The 12,608-nt window shown below is 44.0% G+C and overlaps 1 protein-coding gene across 1 annotated transcript in view; it reads left to right on the top strand.

Moving 5' to 3' along the window:
- The window catches only part of Plxna2 (plexin A2), a 179,252-nt gene that overhangs the window by 143,421 nt on the left and 23,223 nt on the right, over positions 1 to 12,608 (top strand). The window contains 5 exon segments of the mRNA XM_037211113.1: positions 2,014 to 2,165; positions 8,099 to 8,216; positions 10,134 to 10,270; positions 11,095 to 11,262; positions 11,510 to 11,603. Coding sequence (XP_037067008.1) covers positions 2,014 to 2,165; positions 8,099 to 8,216; positions 10,134 to 10,270; positions 11,095 to 11,262; positions 11,510 to 11,603 — 669 coding nt within the window.

Genomic DNA, 12,608 nt, shown 5'->3' with positions numbered 1-12,608 from the left:
ACTTGATATAAACTAAAGTCATCTGAAAAGAGGGAACTTCAATTGAGAAAATACCCCCATAAGATCGGGTTGTAAGCAAGCCTGTAAAGCATTTTCTTAGTGATTGATGGGGGAGGGCCCAGCCCATTATGGCTGGTGGTCCTGGATTCTATAAAAAAAACAGGCTAGGCAAGCCATGAGGTTCAAGCCAGTAAGCAGCTCCCCTCCATGGCCTTTGCATCAGCTCCTGCCTCCAGGTTGCTGCCCTGTTTGAGTTTCTACCCTCACTGCTTTTGATGATGTAGAACTGTGATCAAAATAAACCCTTTCCTCCCCAGCTTGCTTTTGGTCATGATGTTTCATCATAGCAATAAAAACCCCAACTAAGATAACCAGCATGTGCAGTCTTAAGGAAGAACTTGTTCAGTGTCCAAGAACACAAAGACGTGTCTCTGTCCAGGGGCACAATCCTGGGATTGGAGTGAACTCTTGTCTCAATCAAGTCTTTCCTTTCTTATAATGCAGTGGAAACAGAGGCCTTTTTATTGCTGTATACAAGTTGCCTGAGATTTTGCATCCATCCCTAACATCTATAGCTCTCATTCTTCTCGCTATAAAATGAGACTCTTAGAATAAAATTCCCTGAGACACTCCCACCTCTACCCCTAGGTTGACAATTATGAATTCCTCTGTTCCTTGGAACTGAGTTCACTCAGGATCACGATTAGCTAATCACTGCCCACTTCAGGTAACTGTAGACTTCAAAGCGTGGATGTATTCAGTAGGATTTACTGGATTCCAGAGACGTTTATTCTTTGGCGATCTGATTCTGCCACTGCTTTCTTTTTGGGTTAAAGCAAAACAAGATAAATCACCATTTGGCTACTGAAATTAAGGAATGAATAAATAAATAAATGCTCCTTGCTAGCAGGAAGCCAGCAAAGGTTTGTAAAATCTAAAGTCACTTCTTGGCTCTAACATGTGTTGTGAGAAACAATGGTAACCACTATGAATCTGTGATGTTCCCCTCAGCCACATCCAATTCCCATCTGCCCAAGTGCCCACTGCTTTCCCTGTATCTCTCTGACCACTGCAAACCCCAAACTAGAATTATTTAGAGAGTCTTTGTTATCACTTCCTTCCTGACTATAAGTCCCTTGAGGGCAAATCTGCATCATATTCACCATTGTATCCTACAGGCTCCAGCACAGAAGTAGCAGTACTGTTGTTCCAATCTTAGATGGTTTTTTAATAAAAAACTGAGAGCCAGATATCAGGGTGAAAGCTGAAAAATCAGAGAAGCAGAGCAGCCAGCCACTGCTAGTTCTTACCTCTACGAAATCCTCAGCCTAAAGTGAGTGAGTTCCTGTTCCTCATGCCTTATATGCCTTTCTCTGCCCTGCCATATTACTTCCTGGGATTAAAGGTGTGTGTGCTTCCCAGTACTGAGATTAAAGGTTTGTGCCACCACTGCCTGGCTCTGTTTCTAATCTAGTGGCTGGCTCTGTCCTCTGATTCTCAGGCAAGTTTATTAGGGTACACAATGTATCACCACATAGTAACAACACTGTCATAGTTGCAAAGCCTCCTAGTGTACACAGAGCTTCAAGAACTAACTCTGTTTAGGTTTTCCATGCTCACTAAAGCTTAGTAAACATGATAATATTCTCTTCACAGAAAAAGAGCTGAGGTTCACAGAGATTATGTAACTTGATCACAGTCAGTCAGCTAGTGAATTAGAGATGTACATAAATCAGTGCTGTTCTTAGAAGAGTTCAGAACTCTTTGTGATGAGTTTTTTTTAATAGATGGATGTATGGGTGCATGGATAGGTAGATGGATGGATGGGTGAATGATCAAGGGAGTGGTGTAAAATAGATCAGTATTCTGCACAAGCTGAAAAGAATAGAAGACACTCATATTCTAGGAGTCTCATCATAGTTCCTAAGCACCCTGCTCTTGGGGAGGGAAAGGAACCTTGTTCTTTTCTTGTGGATGACTCAGTCAGTGGCTAACCCCACCTCCCTCCTACAGATTTTGACAGTATCAGGACCACCTGAAGGAGGGACTCGTGTGACCATCCATGGAGTGAACCTGGGCTTGGACTTCTCTGAGATCGCTCACCATGTGCAGGTGGCTGGAGTGCCCTGCACACCCCTTCCAGGGGAATACATCATCGCTGAGCAGTGAGTCCACCCTGCTGGCCTTTGTCCGTGTGAGCTTTAGAATGGACAGTCTCTGGGACTTTCCCAAGCATCTTTCACATCACTTCCTCCAGTGGAAAATTCCCTAAGAAGCCTTTCCAGAGTGGTTCTGCCCTCAGAGGGCCTTGTTCCAGTTGCTTCCCTGTTCCTAGTCCCCTCAGGCATCAGGGTGCCAGGTGCCCATGCTGCCCTCATTTAGTCTTTGCCTGCCAGCTGGCATGAATGTTGAAAGTCCCTCTGGGACCTATTGGCCCTTCCTACTGGCCCCCATTGAAATGCATCCTACAGGGTAGGCTGTGGGCAACAATTTGTTTCGTGCATGGGGCTCTGACAGCAGCTTAATCTGAACAGGGCCTCCACTGGAGCAGATTCATTTATTTCACTAAGGGAAATGTCAGCTGGAAATTAGAAAATAGGCATGTCGTGTCGGGCAGGCGAGTGAGCTCAGGAGTGACATATGTTCCAATGTGGGGTGTTCCTAAGCAGTGGAAACTAGTCTGTGAGTTGGTGGGCAGGAAATAGGTCAGAAGCTGAGGATGAAAGAGGAAGAACAAGGGAAGAGAGCCACCAGATCATTCTTCATGGTTTGTCATGTGACACTGGGTCAAGGTCTACTTCATCCACTGAATATGCAGTTCTGTGTGTATCAGGAGCTGATAATAACTTGACTTGAACTTGGGCTTTTCTCTCTTACCCTGTTCCTCTGCAGCCTCAGGCTTCTCCAGAGCCAGTTCTCAATGGCAGCCATAAAAATGACATCACTTTATTTTCCATCAGCAAGTTTTAGTTTAAAGAACACTTTCCCATTCACTATCTCTTTTTTTAATTATTCTAACCTCTGACAAGTAAATTATTGTAAAAGCTGGCAAGAGCAAAAGTTGGGGAAACATGAAATGATTTTTCTCCTGTCACTTGGGAAGTAAACCCTATGGCAGAATCCAACCCTCAATCTCCTAACTCCTAGCTCAGGCCTGGCTCCATGATTCATCCATCACCCATGGCTCTGAACCTCAAAGGGCCTTGATTCTAACATAGCTCAGGGAAGAGTCAGTGGCAGAAGGGGTAAATTCCCAGATTCTTGGGGCTGTGTCAGAGCCACTGGCCACAGGTGAGGAGGAAATAAAGCTGGCCTGATCCCTCTGATTCTCCAGGTCCTGTTCTTCACTGACAACCTTAGCTCATAAGGAGTGAGCTTTGAAGAAATGGTGGCTAGGCCTACAGAAAGGCCACCAAGAAGGCCTAAGTATTTCTGTGGAACCACATTAGAAGGTAACCACTTTGGGAGCCAGGACCACTTGCAGGAAGCCTCGTGGTCCCATGGTCTAGAGTTCTGTGCACTGCCAAGATGAACCAGGCACTTGTCCACACAGACCCCAAATCCACCTAGACCTCAAGAACTTGCCATGGTCCCATTTGGGGATCTTGTTGGAAGACTCAGACTTTAGAGTGAGGAATGTGAACTTCAAGGCAGCTAGACACAAAACTTGCCCAAGTTTTGAATTAAACTGTTTTGACTTTGGCTCCTCTGCTAAATAACCAGCCCTGAGACTTCAGCAAGCTGTTTAGTCTTTGACCTTCATCTGATGGACTGCAAGAAACTTTAGTTCTGTTTATGAAGTCAAGTCTACTTCTTTACCCAGGGCTGTGGGGAAGAAAGTACCCAGATGAACTGGAAGTGTGGTTATGAAAAGACCTTGGGGAGGCAATCATGGCAGGCATGTTGAGGTTGATGGTGGCCCCTGAAAGCTGCCCTTTTCCTTGCTTCAGGCACAGGATAGGCAGGAAGCAGTGAACAACACCCAACCACCCCAAGCCTCACTGGTTGCAAGCTAGTTTCCAGCTGTGCCAGGCTCATTACCACTCCTAAGGTTTCAGAGTTCGTTAACATTTTAAGCCTCCATCCTGGGCAGTGAGCAGCAGGTGCAATTGTTACAGATGTCTGCAAAAGATGAATTTGGCTAACTGAGCTCTGTACAGAATCCTGGGCAAAAGCAGAATTAGCAGGTGCGGTAATGATTCACCATATGCTTGTGTCTGCCATCTATCATTCCACAATTAGGTTAATATTGGTTTAAAGGCCCTGATTAGTCCTGCAATCAACACCCCACATGTCTGTGGAGGGCAAGATGATTTAGCCATAGGAAATTTTCTGAGCAGTGGAATGCAGGTCCAAATTTCAACTCAGCATCTCCAGAGACAAGGACTTGCTCTCATCTGACCTCTCTCTCTCTCATCTGCTCTATCTGTGAACTCAAACACAGCTGGATGGGTGTTGGATCTCTGTGCTTCCCATTCAGGAAGTGAGCCACCAGTTATGCATGTCTGTGGGAGATGGTGTGGTATGGGGATAATGAGAAAACTGAGCTGGTGCTAGGAGCCTGGGGTGGGGGGGGCCGGGAGGAGGGGGCAAGCTATAGTTCAGCTGCCGATGAACTGAATAGCACTGGGCAAGTCACTTTGCTCCCTGATCCTGGTGCATCTGTAAACTAAGAACAGCTGATGTGTACAGTCCCCCCAAGTAGTCCTCAGGAGGCTAGGGCAATATGACTCAGAATCTGCAACACTTCCCCACACACAACTAGAAAGCTTATTGGTGGCACTAATGTGATTCCAGAAGCCCTCTGTCAATTAACAGTCAAATCTTCAAGTGGAAACTAGACAGTTGTTTGGCCCAACTCATTTTATAAGGGTAAAATTTTATTATCACTAGTCACTGCCTCCTAATAAATACATAAGGAGCCTAGGAGCTACCAGGAACACAAAGGACATGTAAATTGGGTAGCCTCCCAGAAATTAAACAGACAATACAAATGAGCCTTGGGGAGAAAGTGATATATAGCCTACTGCCTGTGGTAGTCCATAACCAAGAAGAGACAGCAAGTGACTAACTCTCAGAGCCTTAGGAAATGAGTGGGGTTGTCTCCCATATTTGCCAAAAATTTTGTCACTACCACAATGCCTGTGCTGCCCCTCCCTTAGAGTATCCAGAGTATTCTATTAAATCCAGCATCTGAGACAAATGTGTAGATAACACATATCTATAGTTCCAGCTACTTGGTAGGCTGAAGCAGGAGTGCTGCTTAAACCCAGAAATTTGAGCCCAGCCTGGAAAATGTAGTGAGTCTTTGTCCAAGATAGATAGATAGATAGATAGATAGATAGATAGATAGATAGATAGATAGATAGATAGATGATAGATAGATGACAGATAGATAGATAGATAGATAGATAGACAGATAGATAGATAGATAGATAAGCAAGCCAGTGTCCACAAAATGGAGTGATCAAAAGCACAAACTTGAGATTGAAGCTCACCTATCTTTTAATCAGGACTCCTCCACTTGCTGGAATGTAACGATAAGTAAGCCATGTAGCATCCCTGAATCTTGGTTGTCTATAAGTCTGAAATAATAAGACCCTTCCTGGGGCAGAGGATGGATGCTGCATGGGGTCCCATCTTGTAGGCTGCCTCTGCCATCCGCAGCTATAGCTCTTGTCATTAAGTTATATATTCTACTGTGGCACAATCCTTATTCTTCTATACATCCCTTTCACTTCTACAGCACCCTTACTTCTTCTGTAAATCACCTCCCTAAGCTAAGACAGGTGTCCTATGAACACTCAAGTCCTCTCCACCCTGCCTTATGGGGCTCACAAGTGAAAGAGGAAAAGAGGGGGACAGTTCCATTCCACCCACAATGCTGCTTGATTTCCTGAAAACTCCAGTCTAACTACTCAGACATGGCTATGCAGACCCTTTTACATAGGCTGTTGCTGACCCCAGCCCTCTCCCTATTCACACTTCAAGTGAGACAGAGCTCAGCTGCTAGAAGAGGACAGCATGCTTCAGGCCCATTCAAGCATGGCATTCAGAGCCAACTGCAGGTACTCAGTTCAGACACTTGGGTTGGCCCCATCTCCTTCTATCACTCTTCTCCCAGATACTCCATAAATAAAGCTTAGCTTTTGGAACATGAACCCCAAGCAAGAAAATGTTCAGAACCTAGAAAGACATTCCTAAGCCCAGCCAATTCCTAAACCCTCCATGGACAGTTGAACAGGCAGACCAGACCTTCTCCTTTCTGAAACAGGCATGAGAACAAGAGTTCAGTCTTGCCTCTAACCTTAACAGGTCCTTCAATTTCCTTTTCCCACAACTTCAAGCTTACAATAATTTCTTCCTCACTTTCTTGTGGTAGATCTCTCCTACAGAGTGTACATAGGCCATGAATGAGGAAAGAATCAGCCCTTGGTTAGAAGAAATGGGAAGGCTCATCTGATTCCCAGTCCCCACACTCACTGCCTTAAGAATTAGCCGACTCTTCAGAGTTCTTTTAGGGGTTAAAGGGTGGGCTGTAGAAAATTAGGGAGCCCAAAACAAAAGCAAGGTCCAGCACCAAAAAAAAAAAAAAAAAAGTGTTTGAGTTGCCACTCCAAGCAAGTAGCAGCATGAAAATAACCAAACACAGCACCTTAAATTAAGCTTCTCAGATGCTCCTAGTGCCAAAGCTAATTGATTGTTACTTTCATGCTTATGTAGGTTCATAATTAATTTATTTATTCATAGATAAAGTAAAGGAAGAACATTCTTCCGTGGAGTGCTTTCTTATTGTATCCTATATGCTAAACATAATAAGATAGTTATTGTATGTTAAGTAAATATTTACCAGGAGTCAAAGTACTTATTGAGGATTAACTGTTAAAAAGGAGATGGAGACCAGTGGCACGCTGTGTGTGTGTGTGTGTGTGTGTGTGTGTGTGTGTGTGTGTGTGATATGTTTCATGCAAGTTTTATTACATTGAAATGAAATCTCTGTTTAATTACCTTCTTTCCTAGAGAAACTATTCAGATAAGCATGGCTCTGTTAAACACAGGTCTTCCTACTGTGCCAGGATAATACAGGAGATTAGTGGGGAAGGGGTTTGCTTTCCTGACTTCCCACTAAGCAAGCTTAGTATGGACACTGCTCTTGCTATCTGAAATGGTGTCGGGAGGCAACAAGAGGCTTTCCTTCCTCCTTTCCTGGCCCCCTTCTGCTGAGACTGATAGGACCCTCTCCTACTGACCCCAGGCAAGGACCCCCCAAAGTCTAATTTCCTCAATGCTACTCATCCCCTACAACCCACCCTTTCTGTAAGGCATTGTGACTTAAAGGACAGGTGTTTGAATGTTCTTCTGTAACTTATCTCAGGAGCCAGGGAAATCACCAGGGGGGTATTGATCTGGCCTGCAGAGAAAGTACAGAGCATCTTCCTCCAGCCTGCCTGCCGGTGTGAGATGTGACTTCTCACCAAGGCCATGTCACCCACTGAGTATGCTTAGCCCTGATTAAGTGTCACATGGCACTAATGAACTCAACCACTACCACCTTTTCACCCACTTCCATGGGCCTGCATTTCTGCCATTGTGCTGGAAGATGCTGTTTGGATGCTCACATTATCTCACTAGATTATCTAGCCCCTTTGAAAGCTCACTGCAGGAAAGAGACTACAGCTGAATCAGCCAGTGTGACAAATAATCACTCACCTGTGCTCTTGGCTTGCTGCATAGCAGAAAACACCATCTAAGTACTGCCCCTCAGTCACTGTTGGTCTTATTCCACCAATCCTAGAAATGATCCATGGTGAGACACTGCACTAGGTACTCACAGGAATGGTAGTAGAATTAGGCTACATGGTATATCAGAGGCACCCACAGCTTTTTATATATAATCACATCTAACCTCTCACTGTGCAGATAAGACAAAGCCCAGGCAGCCAGCACTATACCCATGGTCATATGGGTTCTCAAGGTCCAGTACTATAGCAAGACAGTGATCACTGTTTTGACATGGGTCACTCACTGACTGCTGAGCAAATGAGCAGGGGTTGCAGCCTTGTCAAGCCTTTCACTGGAAGGTTTGCTGTCTCCTCAGGATCGTCTGTGAGATGGGTCGTGCCCCTATGGGCACTACATCTGGGCCTGTACGCCTGTGCATTGGGGAATGCAATGAAGAGTTCATGACAAATTCCCACCAGCAATATACTTTTGTGGTAAGTACTGGGACCGAGCCTGGCCACAGGGCCAGCAAGGACACACATCTGTTCTAGACTTTAGGAAAATCTCATATGCCCCTCCCAGCCAGGCAGACCATGGTAACTAGCAAAGGGAATTCCTGGCTTCCCTGCTTAGAAGCCTGTCTTTCTGGGGTTAAATAGTCATATGACTTAAAACAAACAAATGAAAAACCAGAGACTTTGGAGACCCAGAGAACCATAGTTCAGAGTTCTAAATAAGGCAGAAACTTAAGCCTTGCATAGAAAATGGATTCTAGATTGAAGACTGGACTCCCTTTTGTTCCTCCAGTGTGACATTGTGGTCTAACTCCAGCCTAATGAGGACACACTAGTTAATATTTATCCCTATGCTTTGGTTTTTGATGAGATCATTTAAGGGCAGAGTTAGAAGAGTCACTGTAATCTGGCAAAGATGTACCTCTATGCACAAGACTAGGAAAAGGAACATATAAACTGGCAGTTCTGTGTATTAGTGTGGTGACATGTGCATGTACACACAGCCCTAAAGACATTTCATCATGCTCAGACAACAGGCAGTTTTGATACCAAAGCTTTCTGTGAGGCTGGCACTAAATTCATGCCAAATCAATAAATTGCTTCTGAGACCCTGGAGTCTACCTAGGCTCAATTCATCCTGAATCAATACATTGCATTGAAGCCCTTAAGTTCCTTTTCTAAAACTTACCTAACTCTCCATATTGAGTACTCATTAAAAAGTGTTAACAACAGTGGATGGAGTCAAACAAGCCTTGCTAAGAGTTTTGAAAAATCATTAAGCCACAAAATTCTCTTTTCTCAAAAGTCTTTTACTACTTTGTCTAGAACTTCCAGGCCTGTGTTCTCATTTTGGCACTGCTACATTTTCCCTTGTACTTTTTCTTTCTCATATTGGCCTGTCTGCAGCCACTGTGCCTCATTTCCTTCCCAGGGGACCTGGAAAGCAAAGAGAAAAGATAAGATAGGGAGAGAGTTGTAAATATCAGAACTGGGAGGGGCCCTAGGCTCGTCATACCCTTCTCAATGGACAAGGAGCAAACTGAAATCCAGAAAAAATCCCCATGACCCATCTCAGGGCCATACATAGTGAAGAGCTGGTACAGATTAGAACCCACTCACTAAACTAAATGCACTTCCCAAGCTGTGTGTGGAGTTGTATGCCTTTGATCCCAGCACTCACAGAAGGGTTCACTCAAACTCAAGTCCAGCCTAAGCTGTCATAAGACTATCTAACAAAATAACAAAAACAAAAACAAACAAACAAACAAAAAATACTTTCCATATCACTGCTCACTAGGCAGAAGCAATTCTTTCTTATTTAGGTCAACTCATTGGTATGTTATAGGCCAGAGATTTCTTTTAAGCTTAATGTACAACTTAGCGAGTGTGCTAGCAAGTGATATTCTCATCTACCAATAAGGATCAGAGAATGGCCATGTTTAACATTTACTGGAGGCACCAGGAGTCCTCAGTGCTTAGGGAAGGACATATATATCGATCATTCATAGAGGCTATAGTCAATCAGCTGCCCAACTTAGGCAAGAACATTTTACTCAACCCTATTGATTTTGTGCCGAAAAAATCAGGACAAGCTCTAGATTAAATAGCATTTTCAAATTGTTTTCAATTTTCAAACTAATTGATAGATTAGTCAGTGTCATGTCAGCTTCCCCTTCAGTGTTATGAATACAAGACAAGACTCCCCAGGGAGTTAATTAACCCCAATGTATGGGAGCCCTTCACCTTCCCTGGACAGACCCTCCAGACAAAGCAGTGATGTTTGGAACTACAAAGGACAGGAAAAGTACCTTAGCTCCCAGCATGATGATTATCCCTCTTACTGTTAGGTCTAGCCTTTGACCTAAGCTGTGAATGTTTCTCTTCTACTTCTCAAAGAACCCTTCTGTGCTGTCACTCAGCCCCATCCGGGGACCAGAGTCAGGAGGTACCATGGTGACCATCACAGGCCATTACCTTGGTGCTGGAAGCAGTGTGGCAGTGTACCTGGGCAATCAGACCTGCGAGTTCTATGGGTAAGGTAAACTTGAAGGATGATGTGTTGTTGTTGCCTTGACTTGCCCATTACCTTCTTGTCATTGATCCTTTCCTTGGCCCAAACATACCAGCTGTTGCTAGAAATGTAGGCCATTTACCAGTTTATGTCCCATAGATCAGAGGGGTTGGTACATCTAAAGGGAACTGGAGGAAAGGGCTATCAGAACAGATGAGGAAAGATCCCAGTAGCTTCCCAGGCTGAGTTTCATTATAGGGACTTAGAACTCATGGAGGTCTCACATGGAAGAACACATGGTCTCAGCAAGTTAAGCACAAATTTGTCTTGAGCATTAAAACAAAACAAAATCTAATATTGTCAGGCATTTCCATGAACCCTGAGGATGCAGACTCCAGGATTCTGAAGGAATCCATGGGTGAGGCCCCAGTTTGCCCAGTGTTGCCCATGTGAGGGTTTTTCACTATAAACTCTGCAAGAGCAAGCCCTATGTGTTTATTACAACAGAGGACAGGTATTAGGTGAACATGTATTGATAACCTGACTAAAGTCAGAGTCTAGAAAAATCCAGAAAAAAAGTTCTCCAACATCCTGTAAAGCCTTCCCACTGCCCATGTTCTTTAAGTATCGTTTCTACTGTGCTCTCTTCCTAATCCAGCTAAAATAAAAGGAAGATGCTGATGGGCACTTCCTTTTACAGAAATAAATACAGAAATAAAGGGTATTTCTGTAGCACAGAAAACAATAAAACAGCAGAATGTGTCATTCATGGCCACACATGGGATAAGGAACATGCCTTTCAAGATAGCTCATGCTCCCCTTAACCCTTCTCTGTTTCCGCATCAGGAGGTCAATGAATGAGATTGTATGTGTTTCACCACCATCATCCAATGGACTGGGACCAGTCCCTGTCTCTGTAAGTGTCGACAGAGCCCGGATAGATAGCAGTCTGCAGTTTGAGTACATAGATGACCCTCGGGTCCAACGCATTGAGCCAGAGTGGAGCATCACTAGGTGAGTGGGATTGGTGAAGTACATCTGGAGGAATATGAGGTGGTCAGGACACATCATCTGGCAGACAGTGAGGTTGGTGGAGTATATTTGGAGGAAGGTGAGGTTAACAAAATTCACCCAGAGGGAGATGAGGTTGCAAAAGCCCTATAGCTCAAGGTGGCTCATATTAAGTATCCCAATGGTTTTGAAGCTCACTGTACCAAATTTAAGGGGGTTTTAACCTAACCTAGCTTCTTCCTGTTCCCAGTGGCCACACACCCCTAACTATCACAGGCTTCAACTTGGATGTCATTCAGGAGCCAAGGATCCGAGTCAAGTTTAATGGCAAAGAATCTGTCAATGTGAGTAACCTTTGGTCTTCCCTTCCTAGCCTCAGTAACCATGGCTCTCTGTCCACATCTTCCAAGGCCAGGAGCTAGGAATAAGGCATATGGATACCTGAACACTAGACAGGAAACTTGACCGAAAACCTGACCCTGTAGTCATGGTTCCAAACAGCTGAGCCTTCCAGAAACTAATGTAATAGCAGCATAATTTCAGAAGACAATACAGCAAGGATCTAAGAGTGCTGGCTGCTGAGTTTGATAGAGCACAAAAGGGTAATGCTCACTTCGGTGAAAATGTTCACTTAAAGGCTAAATGAAAAACAGTGTAGGAGATGGAAATAAATTCTTCCACCACATTTAGAAACTTCTGTATTGGAAACAAGACACTGCCTTTATGAGCTGTATGGCTCTGATCAAGTCCTTTAACTTCTGTGATCCTGTGTTCTTCACAGGTGAATGGATGAAAGGCTTGTTTTGCCATTTCAGAGCAGGACAGCCATGGACATAATGTTTGTACTCAATGTCAGCTACTGAAGACAGAATTCTAACCTGCTGGCAAGATGATCACATCTTCTTTACTCCTCTGCATAGCTGCATAATTGTATTCTTTTTAGCTATGGATTTCTGTGATTTTTAAAAAGTTTTTTTATTCTGATGAGAATAGAATGTCTGATAAGTTATTAAAAAGTTTTCAGTTTGTTCCTGCAGCACACTCTCACTCAGCATTTTCTGAACATTATTGTATTCATAATTATAGTACAGAAAATGCTGTGGTGACCATTATTATTACCATGAATTACTGCCATTACTCTGTGACCTTTGGGATATTGACGAAGCTGAGATGGAGATGAAAAATGTAAAATGATGCCTCTCCCCTTGTCCCTAATACATGTCCAGCCTGCTGAATCTTCCTTGGAAAACAGAGGTGCACAAAATGACAGAATGCTAGGCTGGACCAAGAATGTCTTGAAGATCATCAGGTCCTGTACCTTCCTTGCATATCAAAGAGACTAAGGCCAA

This window comes from Peromyscus leucopus, chromosome 15 (genome assembly GCF_004664715.2).
Source record: "Peromyscus leucopus breed LL Stock chromosome 15, UCI_PerLeu_2.1, whole genome shotgun sequence".
Taxonomy (NCBI): Eukaryota; Metazoa; Chordata; class Mammalia; order Rodentia; family Cricetidae; genus Peromyscus; species Peromyscus leucopus.
The sequence above is the reverse complement of the archived record's forward strand: the minus strand, read 5'-3'. Positions and strand labels throughout refer to the sequence as shown.